This window comes from Bombina bombina, chromosome 2 (genome assembly GCF_027579735.1).
Source record: "Bombina bombina isolate aBomBom1 chromosome 2, aBomBom1.pri, whole genome shotgun sequence".
In the NCBI taxonomy this organism is placed as follows: Eukaryota; Metazoa; Chordata; class Amphibia; order Anura; family Bombinatoridae; genus Bombina; species Bombina bombina.
The window spans coordinates 705,577,603-705,604,957 of NC_069500.1; the positions used below are offsets into that span (position 1 = coordinate 705,577,603).

Sequence of the window (27,355 nt, forward strand, 5' to 3'; positions counted from 1 at the left end):
CAGGAAATGGATCCTGATTTGTCTAGCATTGTTAGCTTGCTTCAACATGCTAATCATTTTATCTGTAATGCCATTTTTTATATCATCAAAATTGATGTTAAATCTAGGTCTTTAGCTATTTTAGCTAGAAGAGCTTTGTGACTCAAATATTGGAATGCTGACATGGTATCTAAGTCTAGATTACTATCTCTTTCTTTTCAAGGTAATAAGTTATTTGGTTCTCAGTTGGATTCGATTATTTCAACTGTCACAGGGGGAAGGGATTTTTTTTGCCTCAGGATAAAAGACCTAAGGGTAAATCTAAATCTTCTAACCGTTTCGTTTCTTTCGACAAAATAAGAAACAGAAACCTAATTTGTCCCCCAAAGAATCAGGTTCCAATTGGAAACCTTCAAGTTGGAGTAAATCCAAACCGTTTAAGAAACCAAAGCCAGCCTCCAAGTCTGCATGAAGGTGCGGCCCTCATTCCAGCTCAGCTGGTAGGGGGCAGATTAAGATTCTTCCAAAACATTTGGGCAGATTCTGTCCAAAATCAATGGATTCAGAGTATTGTTTCTCAAGGCTACCGAATAGGATTCAGAGTAAGACCTCCTGTGAGAAGATTTTTTCTCTCACGCATCCCAGCAAATCAAGTAAAGGCTCAAACTTTTCTGAAGTGTGTTTCAGACCTGGAGCTTTCAGGGGTAATCATACCAGTTCCGTTTCAGGAACAGGGTCTTGGGTTTTATTCAAATCTATTCACTGTCCCAAAGAAAGAAAATTCATTCAGGCCAGTTCTGGATCTGAAAATTTTGAATCGATATGTAAGAGTACCAACTTTCAAAATGGTGACTATAAGGACTATTCTGCCTTTTGTTCAGCAAGGGCATTATATGTCCACAATAGACTTACAGGATGCATATCTTCATATTCCGATTCATCCAGACCACTATCAGTTTCTGAGATTCTCTTTTCTAGACAAGCATTACCAATTTGTCGATCTTCTATTTGGCCTAGCGTCAGCTCCAAGAATCTTTTCAAAGGTTCTCGGTGCCCTACTCTGTAATCAGAGAACGGGGTATTGCGGTGTTTCCTTATTTGGACGATATCTTGGTACTAGCTCAGTCTTTAAATTCTGCAGAATCTCACACAAATCAACTAGTGTTTCTTCGAAAACATGGTTGGAGGATCAATTTACCAAAACGTTCTTTGATTCCTCAGACTCCTCAGACAAGGGTCACCTTTTTAGGTTTCCAGATAGATTCAGTGTCCATGACTCTAACAGTCAAGAGACGATTAAAATTGGTTTCAGCTTGTCGGAACCTTCAGTCTCAAGCATTCCCTTCAGTAGCTATGTGCATGGAAGTTTTAGGTCTCATGACTGCAGCATCGGACGCGATCCCCTTTGCTCGTTTTCATATGAGATCTCTCCAGCTTTGTATGTTGAACCAATGGTGCAGGGATTATACAAAGATATCACAATTAATATCCTTAAATCCCAATGTTCGACTCTCTCCGACTTGGTGGTTAGATCACCATCGTATAGTTCAAGGGGCCTCTTTTGTTCGTCCATCCTGGACTGGGATCATAACAGATGCAAGTCTTTCAGGTTGGGGAGCTGTCTGGGGTTTGGAAATCTCAAGAGGCGAGGTTACCAATCAATATTTTAGAACTCCGTGCTATTTTCAGGGCTCTTCAGGATTGGCCTCTGTTGAAGAGAGAACCGTTCATTTGTTTTCAGACAGACAATATCACAACTGTGGCATATGTCAATCATCAGGGTGGGACTCACAGTCCCCAAGCTATGAAAGAAGTATTTTGGATACTTGCTTGGGCAGAATTTAGCTCCTTTCTAATTTCTGCGGTTCATAACCCAGGTTTAGACAATGGGGAAGCGGATTATTTCAGCCGTCAGACTTTACATCCGGGGGAGTGGTCGCTCCATCCAGATGTGTTTTCTAAGATTGTTCAGATGTGGGGTCTTCCAGAATTATATCTGATAGCTTCCCATCTAAACAAGAAACTACCCAGGTACCTGTCCAGGGATCCTCAGACGGAAGCGGTGGATGCGTTAACGGTTCCTTGGTGTTACCAACCTGCTTATATTTCCCCGCCTTTAGTTCTTTTTCCAAGAGTGATCTCCAAAATCATCATGGAACAATAGTTTGTGTTGCTGGTAGCTCTAGCCTTGCCTCACAGGTTTTGGTATGCGGATCTTGTTCGGATGTCCAGTTGCCAACCTTGGCCACTTCCATTAAGCCCAGACCTTCTGTCTCAAGGTCCGTTTTTTTCCATCAGGATCTCAAATCATTAAATTTGAGAGTATGGAAATTGAACACCTAGTGCTTAGTCATAGAGGTTTCTCTGACTTTGTGATTAATACTATGTTACAGCCTCGTAAATCTGTTTCTAGGAAGATTTATTATCGAGTTTTGAAGACTTATATTTCATGGTGTTCTCATAAATTCTCCTGGCATTCTTTTAAAATTCCTAGAATTTTACAGTTTCTTCAGGATGGTTTAGATAAGGATTTGTCTGCAAGTTCCTTGAAGGGACAGATCTCTGCTCTTTCTGTTTTATTTCACAGAAAGATTGCTAAGCTTCCTGATATTCACGGTTTTGTACAGGCTTTGGTCCGTATCAAGCCTGTCATTAAATCGATCTCTCCTCCTTGGAGTCTTAATTTGGTTTTGAAGGCTTTACAGGCTCCTCCGTTTGAGCCTATGCATTCTTTGGACATTAAACTACTTTCTTGGAAAGTGTTGTTCCTTTTGGCCATCTCTTCTGCTAGAAGAGTTTCTAAATTATCTGCTCTTTCTTGTGAATCTTTTTCTGATTTTTCCATCAGAATAAGGCAGTTTTGCAGACTTCATTTAAATTTCTACCTAAGGTTGTGAATTCTAACAACATTAATAGAGAAATGTCCCTTCTTTGTGTCCTAATCCTAAGAATTCTTTGGAGAGATCCTTACATTCTTTGGATAGGATAAGAGCTTTGAAATATGCTGAAGCTACTAAAGATTTCAGGAAGACTTCCAGTCTATTTGTTATCTTTTCTGGTTCTAGGAAAGGTCAGAAGGCTTCTGCCATTTCCTTGGCATCTTGGTTAAAGCTTTTGATTCATCAGGCTTATTCGGAGTCGGGTCAGGCCCCGCCTCAGAGAATTACAGCTCATTCTTCTAGATCAGTCTCCACTTAGTGGGGTTTTAAGAATGAAGCTTCAGTTGATCAGATTTGCAAAGCAGCAACTTGGTCTTCTTTGCATACATTTACTAAATTCTACCGTTTTGATGTATTTACTTTTTCGGAAGCAGTTTTTGGTAGAAAAGTTTTTTAGGCAGCTGTTTCAGTTTGATTCCTCTGCTTATGTTTGAGTTTTTTCTTTTCATTATGAGAATAAACTTATATTTTGGGTTGTAGATTTATTTTTTTCAGTGGAAAATGGCTGTTATTATTTTATCCCTTCCTCTCTAGTGACTCTTCTGTGGCGTTCCACATCTTGGATATTACTATCCCATACGTCACTAGCTCAAGGACTCTTGCCAATTACATGAAAGAAAACATAATTTATGTAAGAACTTACCTGATAAATTCATTTCTTTCATGTTGGCAAGAGTCCATGAGACCCACCCTTTTTTTGGTGGTTATGATTTTTTGTATAAAGCACAATTATTTCCAAATTCCTTTGTTGATGCTTTTTACTCCTTTCTTTATCACCCCACTACTTGGCTTTTCGTTAAACTGAATTGTGGGTGTTGTGAGGGGTGTATTTATAGGCATTTTGAGGTTTGGGAAACTTTGCCCCTCCTGGTAGGATTGTATATACCATACGTCACTAGCTCATGGACTTTTGCCAATATGAAAGAAATTAATTTATCAGCTAAGTTCTTACATAAATTATGTTCTCTACCAGTGTATGTTGACACAAAACTATTAGAATAGAAAACACATATTTTTTGAATTGGCGTACCAAAGCATATTTAAAGTGATAACACTGAGCCGTAACAAATTACTATGTTTCTTCCATTCATGTTTCTAAAACCAGCATTACCTTTTTTTTTTTTTTGTGTTTTTTTTATCGGTGCAGAGTCGGCATACAGGAATGGTTGCACATTAACTGTTCATGCCATCAGTCGCTACAGTCCAGATGTATTGAAGAACCACGCTGAACTGGTACTGCCACTGGCCTTTCTTGCTATGCATGAGGTTAATGATGAAGAGAAAGCAGAAAAGGAGGATTCGAACCTTTGGAAAGAAGTATGGCAGGAAAATGTGCCAGGTACTTTACCACACCCTTGTGTTCTCTTTCAAACAACACATCTGAGAATGAAGACAGTGTCCTCCAGTTAGACACATTCATACATGGTATTTAACTCATTTCAGGTGGCAGATTGGTCCATGGGTTGTTGAAATGTTAAACAGTTATCTCTTATAGGGGTATGGTCATGGGGAAAGCAGATAGATATACTAATCTGAAAATGCATTTTAATTCTTAACAGATTTACACTCCTACTCTAGTTGTGACATCACACTCAGGTACAGGTTAGGTATATTGCCTTCTTTCACAAAGGTTGTGCTGTCTCCAGCTGTGCTTAGGCAGAAGAGATTGTTATGCACAGCTAAAGGTGGTCACCCCCCCTCAGTACCTCTTGCTTATTACTAGATGGGTCCAGCCATCCCCTGCTCTGTTAGTGTGTCCTGCAGGCTGTTGGTCGTCATCTCATTCCTGTTGTAGAAAAGCATTCCCTGGAGAGGTTCATCAAGGAAATATAAATTCTTGAGAACAATTACACAGTTCATATTTCTGTCTATCCTGTTTAGCACAACTTTAGGAGATCAGACAAGGAGACATGAGGAATGTTCATCTTAATTTGCTCTAACCAAAATGTGGATTGTCCCTCAGCCCAGCTACCACCGCTACAGATCAGAATCCATATTTCTTGTAAAGATTTGAGGATTAGTTGTGTGTTCCATTTGTGAATATTTTTAACACTTTTTTGTTGTTGGTATTTTATGTACTGTTTTGATAGTTTAACACTTTTAGGGGTGTGGTTTGCTGTGAGATGCCTCCCTTAGAAAGTAATGGTGTTTGCTGGAAAGGAAACTACTACTGGGGAGAGCGAAGTTAGCAGGGAGCAAAGGGGGGACACTACAAATGAAATACTGCTGCTAATACTAATCAGATTACCCTGTTTCTCACCACCTTTCAGTTTTAGAGAAACAAACAAAAAAAAGACCAAGATCTGCAGGAGGGAAAATGTTTAGAGAATAAATCTGGCAGATACCTTTCTGCTACACCCATTGAATGCCACTGTTCTGCATACTAGCACAGGCGGGGAAAATCATTTTACTTTGACAATACATTCAAATTTCGTACTGCGTACAAATGTCAGTGTTTTTTTGAATCCACAGTGTAGTTTTATTAAAATTCTGCAAAAATTTCATTTTAGGAAACACACAAAGTTGAACAATTGTGTTACGATTTTTAATGTGATTTAACTATACAGTTTACTGTCTTTTTATTTCAATAATTTATTTGTTTCATGCCATTTTAAAACTACATTTTATTTTATCTTAGGAAACACACCTTTATGAGATACACTGCCTTTAGAGAATCCCACTAGTGGCTTTAAAGTACTCTTGAGATTTCTTAGAATCTCTCAATCCGAGAGACCTTTTAAAATACAGGCCCCAAGTCTCATTTGAAAACATATTTTCTGTCAAGCTATTGCTGATACTTCTGCGGCCTATGTTGGCAGCCTTTGGTTAGATACTGTAAAGAATTTACTAATTTATTCGGTAACTGTGTTGCTACTTTTTTTCTGTGATTTGCTTACAGGTGTAGTCTGTATAAGTGTAAAAGCTATAGGTTTTGCTGTTGAGGCTTAAAGAGCTTTATGGTTGCAAACTACTAGGATATTTATGCAGGGAAACATATAGTCCTAAGGGGATATCCGCTTGTCTTGGTTATGTAGGATCTATCCAAACATTTTAAAAGCTATTTTGGAATTCCAAGCCCAGACTTTCCATAGAGTGCACAAGCAGAGACAAATGATGCATGTTATTACTGCTGTTCCTATCCAGCCCTTCCTTTTGGGAACCGGCTGAGGCATTTTAATGAATGTTGAAAGAGCAGCAATGCACTACTGGGAGCTAGCTGAACACATTGGGTGAGCCAATGACAAGATATATATATGTGCAGTCAGCATTCAGCAGCTAGCTCCTAGTAGTTAATTGCTGCTCCTGAGCTTATCTAGGTATGCTTTTCAACAAAGGATAACAAGAGAACAAAACTAATTACATAATTGAGAGATTGAAAAGTTGTTTTAAAATTGCATGCTCTATCTAAATCATGGAAGAAAAGTTTTTTTGGGTTTCATGTTTCTTTAAGGGCAAATCATTTTAGGATCTTCTATATTGTGTAGTTGCCATTCTCATTCACCTTCAGATAAAGAAATGATTCTGATCTGTTCATTGTTTGGAATAAGGAAGGCCTGTTTGCACATGAGTTCACAATATCCAGGATGTTGATGGAAAGACCTTTTTAATGTGTTCAGATTCAAACAGAATGTGATTGAATTGATTTACATTATATAACAGTAAAAATGCAGCTATTGCAGAAACAAATAACCTTCTCAATTAGGGCCTAATGATTTAACCCCTTAATGACCGAGGACGTGCAGGGTACGTCCTCAGAAAAAAGGCAGTTAACGCCTGAGGACGTACCCTGCACGTCCTCGGTGTGGAAAGCAGCTGGAAGCGATCCTGCTCGCTTCCAGCTGCTTTCCGGTTATTGCAGTGATGCCTCGATATGGAGGCATCCTGCAATAACCTTAGATGGCCATCCGATGCAGAGAGAGCCACTCTGTGGCCCTCTCTGCACCGGACATCGATGGCCGGTATCGTTGGTGGGTGGGAGCCGAGGTGGGTGGCGGCCATCGATGGCCCTGGTCATGTGGAGGGGGGCGGGATCGTGGGCGTGGAAGTCCGGGCGCGCGCACGTGCACGAGGGGGCGCGCGCAGGCACCGGGTGGGGACCGCTGCACTACAGAAAAAAATGTGTCCCAAAATAAAAGTGGGACCAATAATTTAAAAAAAAAAAAACCCTTAGGCGTTATTTAGGTGGTGGGGGTTGGTCCGGGGGGGGGGGAAGCTACACTACAGAAAAAATTAAAAAAAAAATTAAAAAAATAAACATTTAATTGTGCAAACTGGGTACTGGCAGACAGCTGCCAGTACCCAAGATGGCCCCCAATAAGGCAGAGGGGGAGGCTTAGAGAGCTGTTTTGGGGGGGATCAGGGAGGTTGGGGGCTAAGGGGGGATCCTAAACACAGCATATGTAAATATGCTTTTTTTTTTTTTTTTTTTTTTCTTTAAAAAAAAAAACAAAAACTTTTATTTTAGTACTGGCAGACTTTCTGCCAGTACTTAAGATGGCGGGGACAATAGTGGGGTGGGGGAGGGAAGGGAGCTGTTTGGGAGGGATCAGGGGGTGGGATGTGTCAGGTGGGAGGCTGAACTCTACACTAAAGCTAAAATTAACCCTGCAAGCTCCCTACACACTACCTAATTAACCCCTTCACTGCTAGCCATAATACACGTGTGATGCGCAGCAGCATTTAGCGACTTTCTAATTACCAAAAAGCAACGCCAAAGTCATACATGTCTGCTATTTCTGAACAAAGGGCATCCCAGAGAAGCATTTACAACCATTTGTGCCATAATTGCACAAGCTGTTTGTAAATAATTTCAGTGAGAAACCTAAAATTGTGAAAAAATTAACGTTTTTTTTTAATTTGATCGCATTTGGCGGTGAAATGGTGGCATGAAATATACCAAAATGGGCCTAGATCAATACTTGGGGTTGTCTACTACACTACACTAAAGCTAAAATTAACCCTAGAAGCTCCCTACATGCTCCCTAATTAACCCCTTCACTGCTGGGCATAATACACGTATTTTGCGCAGGGGCATTTAGCAGCCTTCTAATTACCAAAAAGCAAAGCCAAAGCCATATATGTCTGCAATTTCTGAACAAAGGGGATCCCAGAGAAGCATTTACAACCATTTATGCTATAATTGCATAAGTTGTTTGTAAATAATTTCAGTGAGAAACCTAAAGTTTGTGAAAATATTTGTGAAAAAGTGAACAATTTTTTTTATTTGATCGCATTTGGCGGTGAAATGGTGGCATGAAATATACCAAAATGGGCCTAGATCAATACTTTGGGATGTCTTCTAAAAAAAAATATATACATGTCAATGGATATTCAGAGATTCCTGAAAGATATTAGTGTTCCAATGTAACTAGCGCTAATTTTGAAATAAAGTGGTTTGGAAATAGCAAAGTGCTACTTGTATTTATGGCCCTATAACTTGCAAAAAAAGCAAAGAACATGTAAACATTGGGTATTTCTAAACTCAGGACAAAATTTAGAAACTATTTAGCATGGGTGTTTTTTGGTGGTTGTAGATGTGTAACAGATTTTGGGGGTCAAAGTTAGAAAAAATGTGTTTTTTTCCATTTTTTCCTCATATTTTATAATGTTTTTTATAGTAAATTATAAGATATGATGAAAATTATGGTATCTTTTGAAAGTCAATTTAATGGCGAGAAAAACGGTATATAATATATGTGGTTACAGTAAATGAGTAAGAGGAAAATTACAGCTAAACACAAACACCGCAACAATGTAAAAATAGCCTTGGTCCCAAATGGACAGAAAATGGAAAAGTGCTGCGGTCATTAAGGGGTTAAACCTCTCTGCTCAGACAAGATTATATAAAGTGATCCTCCAGCACTTCTAGATCCCTAGTGACATTTTCAAAAGGCAGATTTTGCTTTACCTTTCCAAAGGGTGTTCCCTGCATTTCTGTACTTGAAGCAGAAACAAGCCCAGTGCAATATAGCACTGCATGTCATGACAGTTCTGCTGCATTTATACTTTGTGTTTTCTATTTTATATCCAATTACACTTCAGATTAACTTTCTTTCTAATGACACAATGAGTCCACGGATCATATAATTACTATTGGGAATATCACTCCTGCCCAGCAGGAGGCGGCAAAGAGCACCACAGCAAAGCTGTTAAATATCACCTCCCTTCCCTCCAACACCAGTCATTCTCTTTGCCTATGTTTGAGCAAAGAAGTGGTAAAGTTAGGTGTTGAAAAAGATTCTTCAAGCAAGATTTTATAATTTTTTAAGTGGTGCAAGATTGTGCTGCTTTGTTCTAGGGTGTAGCCGTAGTCCATATCAGTCTCTTCAGTTGATTAGTGGTGGCTTTAGAGCAATGGGAACTTGTGGGTTATAATCGTCACTGCGCCTCCCATATACTAATGCTGCCCTATTTTCTAAAGCCTGAGTAAGTTTATTCAGTCTTTGCATTTTCTTCCACAGGTCCATGTGAGGAATCATGCCTCTCAAACCTAGTGAGCTGCCGGGCAGATTTACAAAGGTAAGTGCTGACTTTTTATTTTCTGGGATCATCATTCAGAATAAAAGATGGCACTTTAATACAATTTGGGACATAATAAAGGAATTCTCTTATTATTTGGAGAGTATTTATTATGGGCAGTAATAGCAGGCACTGGGGACGAGGAGCAGGCTCAGAGGTGGTGTTTTTAGCTTGAGTATAAAACGGCATTATTATGCTTTTAAAAGACTCAAGGGAAGATTTTTTCTTTTTTTTTTTCTTCTTGTAACGCCCACGATGGGCGGGGCTATCGGAAGCGCCAAAATTTGTTGCGCACTTCCCCTTCATAGTTCCTGTGTTGTGTCTCAGTTGGCCGTATTACGGACTTCATCTGACAGTTAGGCAGGTAAGCACCTCAGCAAAGTTAGGCTGAGGTGTAAAGGTGTCCGGAGTATTTAATTGCTACTTATGTTATTTTATTTTCTTGCTGAAAAATAAAGCAGTTTATTTTAAAAGATTTAAAGGATCAGTAACGTTTTTTTGTGAGGTATTTTTTTAATAAAATATAAATTTCTATCTATTTATTCAGTTTTTTGTGGTGACTAAAGATGGACCAAGAGGCCCTGCAAGATGTTACATGTTCTTTATGTTTTGATGCTAATGTTGAACCACCAATCCCTTTCTGTTCCTCATGTATTGAGAGAACTTTACATTATATGGATAGACTTTTTTCTGAACCAACATTGTCTAGGGTGGATGCTGTTCAAGAGTCTTCTGACAATGTTCAAAATATGCCGCAGCTTTCTGCTCAAGTGTCCCAAAACTTAGTGTCCATACAGCCAGTGCCCTGCGCTTCCTCCATTACTCCATCCGGAGTTACTTTGCAAGACATCGCTTCTCTCATGTCCTCTGCAGTTTCTGATGCATTGTCTGCTTTTCTCATGCTGCAGGGAAAGCGCAAGAGGAAAAGTAAACAATCAGTAAGTGAGGTTACTGACACAGTTGTTGCTATTTCAAATGCCCCTTCCCAGAAGCCTGAGGAGGAGGATAATTCGGTAGCATCTGAGGGTGAAATCTCAGATTCAGTGTAATTCAGTATCAGCAGGAGGAAGGTGTATCCTTAAGGTTTAAGCTAGAACACCTCCGTTTGTTATTTGCTACCCTGGACGACTCCGACACTACCGTCGTAGTTAATCCTAAGAAGTCTAGTAAGCTAAACAAGTATTTTGACGTGCCTTACACGGTGGAGGTATTTCTTTCATGTAATTGGCAAGAGTCCATGAGCTAGTGACGTATGGGATATACAATCCTACCAGGAGGGGCAAAGTTTCCCCAACCTCAAAATGGGGGTCTATTTCATAGGTTCTCTGTTATCGGTTGTAGAGATTCATCTCCTACCTCCCTTTTCAGATCGACTATATACTCTCAATTTACCATTACCTCTACTGATAACTGTTTCAGTACTGGTTTGGCTATCTGCTATATGTGGATGGGTGTCTTTTGGTAAGTATGTTTTTTATTACTTAAGACACCTCAGCTATGGTTTGGCACTTTATGCATTTATATAAAGTTCTAAATATATGTATTGTACTTATATTTGCCATGAGTCAGTTTCATGTATTTCCTTCTGCAGACTGTCAGTTTCATATTTGGGGAAAATAAACATTTTGTAAGAAATTTTTTTCTTACCTGGGGTTTAGTCTTTTTTTCAATTGACTTCTTTCTTGCAAATTGCGGGCGGTATTAGGCCCGCGGGTGCGCCAAATGCTAGACTTTATTGCATCATTCTTGGCACGAGAATTTTTTTGGCGCGAACAATACGTCTATGACGCAACTTCGTCATTTCCGGCGTCATAGTTGACGCCGAAGCCTTACACACGGTTGTGTCATTAGTGACGCAAGTGTGTCATTTCCGGCCAAAAAAGTTTTTAGTTACGTTGTGCGTCATACTTGGCGCCAAACGTTTTCAATATTTTAATACCCCATTGATGTTTGCCTCTTGCCTTTTTCTCTATAAGAGGGCTATGCTATTTGCATTTTTTCCCATTCCTGAAACTGTCATATAAGGAAATTGATAATTTTGCTTTATATGTTGTTTTTTCTTTTACATTTTGCAAAAGATGTCTCAATCTTATCCTGCCTCAGAAGTTTCTGCTGGAACATTGCTGCCTGACATCGGTTCTACCAAAGCTAAGTGCATTTGTTGTAAGATTGTGGAAATTATTTCGCCGAATGTGATTTGTAATAGTTGTCATGATAAACTTTTACATGCAGATAGTGTGTCCATCAGTAATAGTACATTGCCAGTTGCAGTTCCTTCAACTTCTAATGTACATGATATACCTATGAATTTTAAAGAATTTGTTTCTGATTCTATCCAGAAGGCTTTGTCTGCATTTCCACATTCTAATAAACGTAAAAGGTCTTATAAAACTTCTCATTCAGTTGATGAAATTTCAAATGACCAACAACATAATAATTTATCCTCCTCTGATGAGGATCTATCTGATACAGAAGATCCTTCCTCAGACATTGACACTGACAAATCTACTTATTTATTTAAAATAGAGTATATGCGTTCTTTAATTACTTTGAATATTGAGGTAACCAGTCCTCTTGATGTTAAGTCTAATAAACGTTTAAATGCTGTTTTTAACCCCCCTGTGGTTTCTCCAGGGTTTTTTTTCCCTATTCCTGAGGCTATTTTTGATATGATTTCTAAGGAATGGAACAAGCCAGGTACTTCTTTTATTCCTTCTTCAAGGTTTAAAAAATTGTATCCTTTACCAGCAAATTCTATAGAGTTTTGGGAAAAAATCCCCTAAGTTGATGGGGCTATTTCTACTCTTGCTAAACGTACCACTGTTCCTATGGAAGATAGTAAGCTTGAATCTTATCTAAGGAAAGCCTATTTATATTCAGGTCATCTTCTCAGACCTGCAATTTCTTTGGCTGATGTAGCGGCTGCATCAACTTTCTGGTTGAAGAATTTAGCGCAACAAGAATTGTATTCTGTCATATCTAGCATTATTCGCTTACTGCAATATGCTAATCACTTTATTTGTGATGCCATTTTTTATATCAAAATTGATGTTAGATCCATGTCTTTAGCTATATTAGCTAGAAGAGCTTTGTGGCTTAAATCTTGGAATGCTGATATGACATCTAAATCTAGATTACTATCTCTTTCTTTCCAAGGTAATAATTTATTTGGTTCTCAGTTGGATTCTATTATTTCAACTGTTACTGGGGGAAAGGGAGTTTTTCTGCCTCAGGATAAAAAACCTAAGGGTAAATCTAAGGCTTCTAACCGTTTTCGTTCCTTTCGTCAAAATAAGGAACAAAAACTCAATCCTTCCCCCAAGGAATCTGTTTCCAATTGGAAGCCTTCCACAAAAGTCAACCCCTAAATCCGCATGAAGGTGCGGCCCTCATTCCAGCTCAGCTGGTAGGGGGCAGATTAAGGTTTTTCAAGGATATTTGGATAAATTCTGTCCAAAATCAATGGATTCAGAGCATATTGTCTCAAGGGTGTTGAATAGGATTCAGAGTAAGACCTCCTGTGAGAAGATTTTTTCTCTCACGTATCCCAGCAAATCCAGTAAAAGCTCAGGCTTTCCTGAAGTGTGTTTCAGACCTGGAGTCTTCAGGGGTAATCATGCCAGTTCCTTTTCAGGAACAAGGTTTAGGGTTTTATTCAAATCTATTCATTGTCCCAAAGAAGGAAAATTTATTCAGACCAGTTCTGGATCTGAAAATTTTGAATAGTTATGTAAGAGTTCCAACTATCAAGATGGTGATTATAAGGACTATTCTGCCTTTTGTTCAGCAAGGAAATTATAAATCCACAATAGACTTGCAGGATGCATACCTTCATATTCCGATTCATCCAGAACATTATCAGTTCCTGAGATTCTCTTTTCTAGACGAGCATTACCAATTTGTTGCTCTTCCATTTGGCCTAGCAACAGCTCCAAGAATCTTTTCAAAGGTTCTGGGTGCCCTTACTCTCTGTAATCAGAGAACAGGGTATTGCGGTGTTTCCTTATTTGGACGATATCTTGGTACTAGTTCAGTCTTTACGTTCTGCAGAATCTCACACGAATCAACTATGTTGTTTCTTCGGAAACATGGTTGGAGGATCAATTTACCAAAAAGTTTCTTGATTCCTCAGACAAGGGTCACCTTTTTAGGCTTCCAGATAGATTCAGTGTCCATGACTCTGTCTCTAACAGACAAGACACGTTTAAAATTGGTTGCAGCCTGCCGGCACCTTCAGTCTGTCATTCCCTTCAGTGGCTATGTGCATTGAAGTTTTAGGTCTCATGACTGCAGCATCGGACGTGATCCCCTTTGCTCATTTTCACATGAGACCTCTACAGCTTTGTATGCTGAACCAATGGTGCAGGGATTATTCAAAGATATCACAATTAATATCCTTAAATCCCAATGTACGACACTCTCTGACGTGGTGGATAGATCACCATTGTTTAGTTCAAGGGGCTTCTTTTGTTTGGCCAACCTGGACTGTGATCACAACAGATGCGAGTCTTTCAGGTTGGGGAGCTGTTTGGGGATCTCTGACAGCACGAGGGGTTTGAAAATCTTAAGAGGCAAGAGTACCAATAAATATTTTAGAACTCCGTGCAATTCTCAGAGCTCTTCAGTTTTGGCCTCTGTTAAAGAGAGAACCGTTCATTTGTTTTCAGACAGACAATATCACAACAGTGGCATATGTCGATCATCAGGGTGGGACTCACAGTCCCCAAGCTATGAAAGAAGTATCTCGGATACTTGCTTGGGCGGAATCCAGCTCCTGTCTAATCTCTGCGGTGCATTTCCCAGGTGTAGACAATTGGGAGGCGGATTATCTCAGCTTGTTGAGATAGTTCAGATGTGGGGTCTTCCAGAGATAGATGTCATGGCCTCTCATCTCAACAAGAAACTTCCCAGATACCTGTCCAGGGATGTTCAGACGGAAGCAGTGGATGCACTGACACTTCCTTGGTGTTATCATCCTGCTTACATTTTCCCGCCTCTAGTTCTCCTTTCTAGAGTGGTCTCCAAAATTAACATGGAACAATCGTTTGTGTTGCTGGTGGCTCCAGCATGGCCACACAGGTTTTGTTATGCGGATCTGGTTCGGATGTCCAGTTGCCAGCCTTGGCCACTTCCGTTAAGGCCGGACCTACTGTCTCAAGGTCCGTTTTTCCATCAGGATCTCAAATCATTAAATTTGAAGGTATTGAAATTGAACGCTTAGTACTAAGTCATAGAGGTTTCTCTGACTCAAGGATTAATACTATGTTACAAGCTCGTAAATCTGTCTCTAGAAAGATTTATTATAGAGTTTGGAAGACTTACATTTCATGGTGTTCTTCTCATAAATTCTCTTGGCATTCTTTTAGAATTCCTAGAATTTTACAGTTTCTTCAGGATGGTTTGGATGAGGGTTTGTCTGCAAGTTCCTTGAAGGGACAAATTTCTGCTCTTTCTGTTTTATTTCACAGAAAGATTGCTATACTTCCTGATATTCACTGTTTTGTACAGACTTTAGTTCGTATTAAGCCTGTCATTAAATCAATTTCTCCTCCTTGGAGTCTTAATTTGGTTTTGAAGGCTTTACAGGCTCCTCCATTTGAGCCTATGCATTCTTTGGACATTAAACTACTTTCTTGGAAAGTGTTGTTCCTTATGGCTATCTCTTCTGCTAGAAGAGTTTCTGAGCTACCTGCTCTTTCTTGTGAGTCTCCTTTTCTGATTTTTCATCAGGATAAGGCAGTTTTGCAGACTTCTTTTCAATTTTTTACCTAAGGTTGTGAATTCTAACAACATTAGTAGAGAAATTGTTGTCCCTTCCTTGTGTCCTAATCCTAAGAATTCTTTGGAAAGATCCTTACATTCTTTGGATGTGGTAAGAGCTTTGAAATATTAGGTGGAAGCTACTAAAGATTTCAGGAAGACTTCCAGTCTATTTGTTTTATTTTCTGGTCCTAGGAAAGGTCAGAAGGCTTCTGCTATTTCCTTGGCTTCTTGGTTAAAACTTTTGATTCATCAGGCTTATTTGGAGTCGGGTCAGGCCCCGCCTCAGAGAATTACAGCTCATTCTACTAGATCAGTCTCCACTTTGTGGGCCTTTAAGAATGAAGCTTCAGTTGATCAGATTTGCAAAGCGGCAACTTGGTCTTCCTTGCATACATTTACTAAATTCTACCGTTTTGATGTATTTGCTTCTTCAGAAGCAGTTTTTGGTAGAAAAGTTCTTCATGCAGCTGTTTCAGTTTGATTCTTCTGCTTTTGATTTAAGTTTTTTTCTTTCATTTATGAGAATAAACTTATATTTTTTTGGGTTGTGGATTAATTTTTTCAGCAGAAAATGGCTGTTTTTATTTTTATCCCTCCCTCTCTAGTGACTCTTGTGTGGAGTTCCACATTATGTAAGAACTTACCTGATAAATTAATTTATTTCATATTGGCAAGAGTCCATGAGGCCCACCCTTTTTATGGGGGTTATGATTTTTTGTATAAAGCACAATTATTTCCAAATTTCTTTTGTTGATGCTTTCTACTCCTTTCTTTATCACCCCACTACTTGGCTATTCGTTAAACTGAATTGTGGGTGTGGTGATGGGTGTATTTATAGGCATTTTGAGGTTTGGGAAACTTTGCCCCTCCTGGTAGGATTGTATATCCCATACGTCACTAGCTCATGGACTCTTGCCAATATGAAAGAAATGAATTTATCAGGTAAGTTCTTACATAAATTGTTTTCCTGTACCAGATAGGGCTACAGAGATCATTGCTAAGGAATGGGAGAGACTAGGTATCCCTTTTTCTCCATCTATTTAAAAAGATGCTTCCTATAGAAGAATCTATCAAGGAGTCTTGGCAGACGGTACCCAAGATGGAAGGGGCAGTTTCCACGCTAGCCAAGAGAACTACTATTCCAATAGAGGATAGTTGTTCCTTAAAGGTTCCTAAGGATAAAAAGAGGGGTTACTCAAGATGATGTATGTACACCAGGATTTACAATGACAACCCGCGGTTTGTATTGCTACGGTCACTAGTGTGGCAGCATACTGGTTTGATGCATTGTCTGAAACCATTCAGACAGACACTCCCCTCGAAGAAATCCAGGATAGGATTAAGGCCCTTAAGTTGGCCAACTCCTTTATTACAGATGCTTCCCTTCAGGTTATTAAGCTGGGAGCTAAGATTTCAGGTTTTGCCATACTGGCTCGCAGAGCTTTATGGTTAAAATCTTGGTCTGCAGATGTGTCATCTAAGTCTAAACTTTTGGCGATTCCTTACAAGGGAAAGACCTTGTTTGGGCCTGGTTTGACGGAAATAATTTCTGATATTACGGGAGGTAAGGGACATTTCCTCCCTCAGTATAAGAGAAATAAACAAAAGGGACGTCAGAGCAATTTTCGTTCCTTTCAAAATTTCAAGGGAAATCCTTCCACTCCCTCCTCCAAGCAGGAGCAGTCCAAACCTTCTTGGAGGCCCAATCAGTCTTGGAACAAGGGAAAACAATCCAAGAAGCCTGCTATTGAGTCAAAGACAGCATGAAGGGCCTGCCTCCGATCCGGGACCGGATCAAAAAGAGAGGCGTTTTTACACTGTGTACGGGACCTCTCCGACCTGGGAGTGATAGTTCTTTTTCCAATGCAGGAACGGGGTCTGGGGTTCTATTCCAATCTGTTTGTGGTTCCTAAAGAGGAGGGAACCTTCAGACCAATTTCAGATCTCAAGAGTCTAAACAAATTCCTCAGAGTGCCAAGAGGGTCAATTTATGACAACAGTGGATTTAAAGGACACGTACCTGCATGTTCCCATCCACAGGGACTATCAAAAGTTTCTAAGGTTTGCATCCAGTTTGTGGCTCTTCCATTTGGTCTTGCCACAGCTCCCAGCATTTTCTCAAAGGTTCTGGGATCCCTGCTGGTCGTACTCCGGTTGCGTGGCATTGCAGTGGCACCTTATCTGGACGACATTCTGGTTCAGGCGCCTTCCTTCCAACAAGCAAGATCACACACGGAAATGTTATCTTTTCTGCGGTCTCACAGATGGAAGATGAATTTGGAAAAGAGTTCCTTAGTTCCAAATACAAGGGTAATTTTCTTGGGAACCATAATAGATTCCTTATCAATGAAGATTTCTCTGACAGAACTTAGCACTTCAGTCCTCTTCCCGGCCATCAGTGGCTCAGTGCATGGAGGTAATCGGGCTGATGGTAGCGGCGATGTTCATCATCATCCCGTATGCCCGTTTCCACCTCAGACATCTGCAGTTAAGCATGCTCAGGCAATGGAACAGAGATTATGCGGATCTGTCTCCGCGATTACAGCTGGAGCAGGAGACAAGGGATTCTCTACTTTGGTGGTTGTCTCAGGATCATCTCTCCCAGTGAACCTGCTTTTGCAGACCCTCTTGGATGATTGTGATAACAGATGCCAACCTTCTGGGATGGGGAGCAGTCTGGGGCTCTCTAAAGGCTCAGGGAACATTGACTCGGTCGGAGTCTGTTCTACCCATAAACATTCTGGAGCTGAGAGCAATCTTTAATGCTCTCCTGGCCTGGCCTTGGTTAGCCTTGGCCCGGTTCATCCGGTTCCAGTCAGAAAATATAACCTCAGTGGCTTACATCAACCATCAGGGAGGAACTCGGAGTTCCTTGGCCATGATGAAGGTAACCTAGATCAATGATTTTCAACCTTTTTTTTGCCACTGCACACCACCATCTCAAAATTTTACAAAATCACACATTATAGTCTAATACAGTATATATATGTGTGTGTGTGTGTATATATATATATATATATATATATATATATATATATATATATATATATATATATATATATATATATATATATATAAACAATTTAGTCAATTCAATTAAGCTTTATTAGCATGACAGTAACTACAACTGTATTGCCAAGGCTAGAGGCACAATAATAACAATCAAAAGTTCCACGTATTGAGGCTGTTAGGGGGGTACCAGTGATGAAAATAAAATTATTAGGTGATATGCAGTAGTTCCATGCAAGTAAAAGTTCCACTTGTTAGGGCAGTAAGCAGTGCACAAGTATTGAACCCAAAAGCAGAAAATACTGGGGCCCAAGTGATCCTACTGTTAACCCCTTGAGTGCTAATGACGGCTCTGAGCCGTCACAGAGTTTCCCACTCTGGTGCTAATGATGGCTCAGAGCCGTCACTAGCACTCTCCCAACTTGAGGAAGATCTAGGGGCTCCTACCCCGGCGATCGGTGCTGCATAAAGAAAGGCATCGCCGGGGCTTCCGTTTTGCATAGTGACGTCACACGCAATAAACGTGATGACGTCACCGCACAACTTTATTTAACATTAACAATGTTAAATATAGGAGCAGGGGGCATGCTGCTTAGAAGCCTGTATCTCAGGCATCTAAGCAGCTACAGACCCCCAAGACCCACCGTTGGAAAGGTAATCGCCTAACCTTTCCAACGGTGTAAGTCTTGGGGATCTGAAATAAATAAAAAATATATATATTTTTAAAAATATTAAATAAAAAAACCCTTTAAGAAAACCTTAGCACCCAGGTGGGAAAGTGCTTAGCACTCAAATGGTTAAAGTCCCTAAGCCTTGGGGGCACCAGTATAATGATATAATGTTTATGTATACGGACTTCTCCCAGATGCATGGAATTTGCACATAATAATTCCTCATGATCTAGTAACACTAGTCCTCTTTTTATATACAATTGTCTATCCAAATATGTTTTTTTCTACTAGAATGTCTACACAAATTTTTTCAAATACACCATCCGGTGTAAACCTGTAGCATAGATTTATATGTTTTAACTGTCTACACTATTTCAATATTATGCTCAGCTTAAGATTTTGGTGCGCTGTTAATATGATGCTCTACAAATACCATGCAATGTAACTTACTATTTATTTGGTTGCTTCATAAAAGATTAAGTATTTTGAACAGTCGTTTTCCATGCGCTCCCTTATTCTATGGCTATGTCGTTAAATAGAATCAGTAATACCAGATAGATAAATTTATTTGCACTTGGGACCTTGTGTTTTGACTTGTATTTAATACACTTGTATGCGATTGTGTATTAATATTTGACAATGGCAACAACTGTATCTGGATTAGCGATGCTCGTTTTGACACTCAGCTGTTCACTTATTTGTGGGCGCTGGCTCTATACCCTCATGTGATTGGTGGAGCCTGGATTAAGGTGTTTTATAGTAATGCGTGCATGCCGACATCGCTAATGGTTGATTTGTGATAAGCCACCTGTTTCCTTACATATTGTTACGTATTGTGTAGTCACATGTAGATTATGTCTATCTCCTGGTTTTAAGTTTTTTTTTTTAATTTACGATCGGCTACAATGTGGCATCCGGTTTCCATAGCAACACAGGATGTGGTGTTTGACCACGTGATTACTGTGAGTTCCGGTACGCCACGGGTAGCTCTGCAGGTGGGTATTAGGTCTGTATATAAGTTTGGTAAGCACTACATGTCTGTTTGTTGTTGGTTTGATAACGGGATAAAACCCGAAACGTTACTACAATAAAAGGAATTTATATTTAAAGACCCGGTGAGTGCCTTTTTCTTTCTCGATCTATATACATTCATTTTAAGTGCACCCTGGGCAGAAGATTTGTCTAATATTGTTACTGAGAGTGCCGTACCACCAATGACTGTTTATATATGTATGTGTGTATATGTATATATATATATATATATATATGTGTGTATATATATATATATATATATATATATATAATGTATGTGTGTGTATAATACAGTATCTCACAAAAGTGAGTACACTCCTCACATTTTTGTAAATATTTTATTATATCTTTTCATGTGACAACACTAAAGAAATGACACTTTGCTACAATGTAAAGTATTGAGTCTACAGCCTGTATAACAGTGTAAATGTGCTGTCCCCTCAAAATAACACACAGCCATTAATGTCTAAACCATTGGCAACAAAAGTGAGTACACCCCTAAGTGGAAATGTCCAAATTAGGCCCAATTAGCCATTTTCCCTCCCAGGTGTCATGTGACTTGTTAGTGTTACAAGGTCTTAGGTGTGAATGGGGAGCAGGTGTGTTAAATTTGGTGTTATCGCTCTCACGCTCTCTCATACTGAATCTTGAAAAGGTAACACCAGCACTGGTATACTTGAAAAAACTTTATTAGGAGTTACATAAAAAGCAGCAATGTTTCGGGGGTTAACCCCTTAGTCTCTCATACTGGTCACTGGAAGTTTAACATGGCACTTCATGGCAAAGAATTCTTAGGATCTGAAAAAAAGAATTGTTGCTCTACATAAAGATGGCCTAGGCTATAAAAAGATTGCCAAGACTCTGAAACTGAGCTGCAGCACGGTGGACAAGACCATACAGCGGTTTCAGAGGACATGTTCCAAGGGGTGGGGGATCAGCCTGTCAGTGCTCAGCCCATACACTGCATCAAATTGGTCTGCATGGCTGTCGCCCCAAAAGGAAGTCTCTTCTAAAGATGATGCACAAGAAAGCCTGCAAACAGTTTGTGGAAGACAAGCAGACTAAGGACATGGATTACTGGAACCATGTCCTGTGGTCCGATGAGACCAAGATAAACTTATTTGGTTCAGATGGTGTCAAGCGTGTGTGGCGGCAACCAAGTGAGGAGTACAAAGACAAGTGTGTCTTGCCTACAGTCAAGCATCGTGGTGGGAGTTTCATGGTCTGGGCCTGCATGAGTGCTGCAGGCACTGGGGAGCTACAGTTCATTAAGGGAACCATGAATGCCAACATGTACTGTGACATACTGAAGCAGAGCATGATACCCTCCCTTCGGAGACTGGACCGCAGGGCAGTATTCCAACATAACGACCCCAAACACACCTCCAAGATGACCACTGCCCCTGCTAAAGAAGCTGAGGGTAAAGGTAATGGACTGGCCAAGCATGTCTCCAGACCTAACCCCTATTGAGCATCTGTGGGGCATCTTCAAATGGAAGGTGGGGGAGCTCAAGGTCTCCATGATGTCATGGAGGAGTGGAAGAGGACTCCAGTGGCAACCTGTGAAGCTCTGGTAAACTCCATGCCCAAGAGGGTTAAGGCAGTGCTGAAAAATAATGGTGGCCACATAAAATATTGACCCTTTGGGCCCAATTTGGACATTTCCACTTAGGGGTGTACTCCCTTTTGTTGCCAATGGTTTAGACATTAATGGCTGTGTGTTGAGTTATTTTGAGGGGACAGCACATTTACACTGTTATAGAGGCTGTACACTCACTACTTTACATTGTAGCAAAGTGTCATTTCTTCAGTGTTGTCACATAAAAAGATATAATAAAATATTTACAAAAATGTGAGGGGTGTACTCACTTTTGTGAGATACTGTGTATGTGTGTATATACGGTGTGTGTGTGTGTATTTATATATATATATATATATATATATATATATATATATATATATATATATATGTATATATATATGTATATATATATATATATATATATATATATATATATATATATATATGTATATGTGTGTGTGTATATATATATATATATATATATATATATATATATAATAAAAAATATCCTAATTCCTATTTAGTTGCCTATTCATGTGCTCTTTTCTTCTGTGTCACAGTTGATGTATTTATACTTAATTTATTATATCCAGGTAGTGTCAGTGGTGGAATTAGACTATACATGAAGGAGTTGATCGATATCACCAATAAGGCCTTACAGTCAGCATCTTGGAAGATGAAAGCCCAGGGAGCGGCTGCCATGGCCTCCATTGCAAAGCAACAAACCGGTTCCCTCGTGCCTCCTCACCTTGGTATGGTACTCGGCTCTCTTCTGAGGGGATTGCCAGGAAGAACATGGTCAGGGAAGGTACATGAATTAATGCTACAATTACACAGTTTGACGTTTATCTTCCCAGTATTATAAAATGTATATTGAATGTCCGCATCATACATAAGACCTTAAATCATAACTATTATGCATAATTAAATAGATATTTAACATGTATGAAATTGTAAAAAAAAGTTTAATTATTTTTAGTTAAAAAACGCTGCAATACGCTTTATTTTGTTGACCTTTCCTGTAATTTAACTCTGAAAATGGTTGGTTTTCAAAATTCCATTTGAGTTTCTATAATGTAATGGACAGATGTAAAACAGACTGAAAAGACTATGCAAACAAGACTGTGAGGATCTTACTATTGTTAAAGTAATTATTTAAACAGGGTTTTCATGATCCTTTTATGACAGCTTTTTTATTGCCTTTTTCAATCTGGCCCTAATTGTCCTCAGCAGCAAAGATAGATAAGGAAAAAAACATAAGTTTAAACATGGATGGAGCCCATTGCATTATAGAAACTAAAGTAATTTATAGAAACTAAACCTTTACACCTATATCTTCAATATTTAAACAAATAATATAATATTGTAAACCTACATCTGCATATTGTTTTAAGGCTAGCATGTATTTACTGTTTAATATCAATTTAAGCATTAGAAAGGCTTTTGGTTTTCAATCTTACATTTAATATTTTGTAATTCTTCTTGCTCTTTAGAATTCAGATTTAGGCATCCTTTAAATGCTTGCCGTGTGTCTGGTATAGATTTCATTTAATAGAAAGTGTATGAATAAGTCAAGTGTTGCTAATATGGCAGTGATTTGGGATCAGTGAATGGGAACCATGTGGGATGACTTTTAAACCAATCTGTTCACTTACTGTTTGTATTAACAGTTTGTCTATATACAGAGGTGTTAAACAAACATGATATTTCTCTCTTGGCTCATCTCTCTAGACAGTACCCGTTGCCCATGAGGTTTCCTGTGTACAGTGAGCCCTGAGCCTGTTGTGGATTTCAGACTTCTTTTTGGTGCTATGTATATACTGTTCAATGCTGAATTGCCTTTTAGTTGTTGAGAGGCCCTTACCATGACCATGTGGAATGACAGTTTGTTTTATATTGGCTCCTTAACATAAATATATAGGCATCTCACAATACCCAATCTTTATAATGGCTTACCATTTACTCTCTACTTTTCTGGACAGTCTGACTGTATGATTTGAAGCACAAAAGTCTGAAACATACTTAGGCAAAATGTCAGGTTCTGTGAGCAGGACCATGTTCTGATAGAATGTTAAAGACCACTAAATGCAGTAGAATTGAATAATTCACAAATACACAATAAAATATATTTACAAAATATACCAAGAGAAGTAAATTGTAATGTTTGAAGTTGTTTGTTCTCTCTGAAACACAGAAGAACATTTTTGAGTTTCCTGTTACTGTAACATGTTTAGGCATTACAGGAGGATGCCCACAATACAACTAATATCTGAGTCACATGATTTTCTGATTTCCTTCTGTTAGATCTTAGACTGAAATTCTGTTGTGTATATGAAAGGGCAACTACTAAACATGTTTATCTTTGCATGAAAAAGTTACCTTTCTAAAGCTAACAGGAAATGTTTGTCGCTCAGTGTTTCCTTATGGACAAAGTGCACAAGTCCACAGCTCTGTTAGTTCCCTGAAACACACTCCACAAACATAAACCTTTTTTATTTTAGGGTAAGGCAAAAAGAAAGAACTGGAATATATTTTTGAATTCCCCCCCCCTTTTAGATTTAGCAACAACAACAACAAAAATCTTACTAATGCTAGATCTTCCTTAGAAGTGATTGTTTTATTACGTTTTTTTACAGGATGAGTTACTAAAAGCTATTGGAACAGTGGTTTCAGCGTGTAGGTAAGTGATTTTCATTCTCATTTGCAGTTTTATATTGAATGTTTTGTGCCGAATATAATTATATTCTATAAAATGTAAATAGTTATATTAAACTTATGTACACACTACCCTTTTAATAGATTTTAAAGGGATACTAAACCCAATGTTTTCCTTTCATGATTCAGATAGAGCATTCAACTTTAAGCAACTTTCTAATTTACTCCTATTATCAATTGTTAGTTACATTCATGCTTTTCAAATAAAGATAGCAAGATAACGAAGAAAATGTGTTAATAGGAGTAAATTAGAAAGTTGTTTAAAATTGCATGCTCTTTATGGATCATGAAAGAATGAATTTGGGTTTAGTGTCCCTTTAGGTTCCCATGGGAATAGGGCCCTTAATTACTCCTGTATTTGTTAAATTTTGTCTGGTCTCTTGAATTTTGAATCATTGTTTTATTTAAATGAATTGTACCCAAGGACAGCGCTGCGGAATATGCTGATGCGTTATAAATAAAGCATAATAACAACAGTGTTGTATCTACGTTTCTTAGTGAACAGCTGAAAAATTCCACTCCAGATCAGCCCTCTATAGATGAAGTTGTTCAAGCAGTATTGAAGGAGTGTCGGAAGGAGAATGTTAAGTACAAGATAAGTGCACTAAAATGTGCCGCTGATGTTCTGGAGTCCACAAAGGAGGATCATTTCCATGACTTGGCAGAAATCCTCTTTCCTCTCATAAAAAAGGTAACATGAACATACATGACTGCAGCATAAAGTGTATAATGTCTAACCCATAATAACATGTTAAAGGTGGAAATTATTAATGAAGATAAGGTTTAAAAGAAAGGAATCCAAAACATTTGCTTCACTCCTTAAAGGAAAAGTTTAGTCAAATTAAACTTTCATGATTCAGATAGGGCATGCAATTTTAAACAACTTTCCCATTTACTTTTATCATCAAATTTGCTTTGTTTTCTTGGTAGCACTGATAGGCTATAATGCAAGTCTGTCACAAGAACGGAGAGGCTTAGATACAAGGTAATCACAGAGGTAAAATGTATATTAATATAACCGTGTTGGTTATACAAAATTGAGGAATGGGTAATAAAGGGATTATCTATCTTTTAAAACAATAAAAATTCTGGAGTAGACTGTCCCTTTAATTGTGGATGAAAACCAGTGTCGTCGTGGGGGTCTGCACTTTAAGCGTGCTATGAGGCAGCCAAGGGTATCAACATCACCAGGATAATCTAGTGATGTTGGTGATGTAACTACGCTTGGGCATAGAGAGATAACAAAGCCCTAGAAACTTTTACGTGGTGGGCTGCTCTATAGAGCTTGAGGGAGCTGAATGAGGGGGGGTTTAAATATTGAAATCCCCCATCTTTGCTCACTAAAACCCTAGAAAGCTCCAAGACCCACCATTTAAATGTTAATTGCATAAAATGGAGGTATTTAGTGATATCACAATTTATTAAAAAAACACATTTGTAAGAAGTAGGTCTTAACATGCTTGTAACCGCTAATATTTATTATTAATATTATTATTATACTTTATTTATAAAGCACCAACATATTCCACAGCTCTCCATGGGTACAATTCATTAAAAAAAAAAAAAAACCTTTTAAGAGACAAGATTGCCCTATTCCTGTGGGAACTTACTATCTAGAAGGCGACTTGGGGTGATTGGAAGATAGTGATGCCGTTGACCGGGGAAGAATAGTCAGAAATCAGAGTAGAACCAGAGGGGGGGGGGGGGGGGGGGATTAGAAGGAGCTCAGTCTTGCACATGTTTAGGTTGTGAGAGCCATCCAGGAAAAAATGTTTGATAAACCGTCGCTGACGTGAGAAAGGACAGAGGGAGAGAGAGCAGGGGTGGAGAGGTAGATCTGGGTGTCATCAGCATAGAGGTGATATTTGAAGCCATGGCCGTTAAGTGAAGTAGTATAAATGGAGTAGAGGACCCAGACAGAGGCAATGAAGAGGAGTTGCCGCTAGCAAATGACACAGAGAAAGGACCTCTGAGAAAGATAAGAGTGGATCCAAGAGAGAGCAGTATCATAAAGACCAAGAGATCTGAGGGTCTGTAGGAGGAGAGGGGGTGGTCAACTGTGTTGAAGGCAGCTGGGAAGGTCAAGTAAGAGAAGTATAGAGTATTGGCCATTACTTTTAGCAGAAAGAAGATCGTTATTAACCTTTGTAAGGGCAATTTTCAGTTGAGTGTTTGGGGCGGAAGACAGATTTCAGTGGGTCAAGCAAGGAGTTGGGAGTAAAGGAAGTAGGTTAGGCGGTTGTAAACTAGTTTTCTTTCATGTAATTAGCAAGAGTCCATGAGCTAGTGACGTATGGGATATACATTTCTACCAGGAGGGGCAAAGTTTCCCAAACCTCAAAATGCCTATAAATACACCCCTCGCCACACCCACAATTCAGTTTTACAAACTTTGCCTCCCATGGAGGTGGTGAAGTAAGTTTGTGCTAGATTCTACGTTGATATGCGCTTCGCAGCAGGCTGGAGCCCGGTTTTCCTCTGAGTTCAGTGAATGTCAGAGGGATGTGAAGAGAGTATTGCCTATTTGAATACAATGGTCTTCCTCTAGGGGATCTATTTCATAGGTTCTCTGTTATCGGTCGTAGAGATTTCTTCTCCTACCTCCCTTTTCAGATCGACGATATACTCTTATATATATATACCATTTCCTCTGCTGATTTTCGTTTCAGTACTGGTTTGGCTTTCTACAAACATGTAGATGAGTGTCCTGGGGTAAGTAAGTCTTATTTTCTGTGACACTCTAAGCTATGGTTGGGCACTTTTTTAATAAAGTTCTAAATATATGTATTCAAACATTTATTTGCCTTGACTCAGGATGTTCAACATTCCTTATTTTTAGACAGTCAGTTTCATATTTGGGATAATGCACTTGAATCAATTATTTTTCTTACCTTAAAAATTTGACTTTTTTCCCTGTGGGCTGTTAGGCTCGCGGGGGCTGAAAATGCTTCATTTTATTGCGTCATTCTTGGCGCTGACTTTTTTGGCGCAAAAAATCTTTTCTGTTTCCGGCGTCATACGTGTCATTTTTTGACGTTCTTTTGCTCCAAAAATGTTGGCGTTCCGGACGTGGCGTCATTTTTGGCGCCAAAAGCATTTAGGCGCCAAATAATGTGGGCGTCTTATTTGGCGCTAAAAAAAATATG

The 27,355-nt window shown here is 39.1% G+C and overlaps 1 protein-coding gene across 1 annotated transcript in view; it reads left to right on the forward strand.

The window, feature by feature from the left end:
• ECPAS (Ecm29 proteasome adaptor and scaffold) overlaps positions 1–27,355 on the forward strand; it is a 304,008-nt gene that overhangs the window by 241,474 nt on the left and 35,179 nt on the right. Inside the window, exons 41-44 of the mRNA XM_053702690.1 lie at positions 4,066–4,257; positions 22,088–22,302; positions 24,131–24,174; positions 24,708–24,900. Coding sequence (XP_053558665.1) covers positions 4,066–4,257; positions 22,088–22,302; positions 24,131–24,174; positions 24,708–24,900 — 644 coding nt within the window. The remainder of the gene's footprint in view (positions 1–4,065; positions 4,258–22,087; positions 22,303–24,130; positions 24,175–24,707; positions 24,901–27,355) is intronic.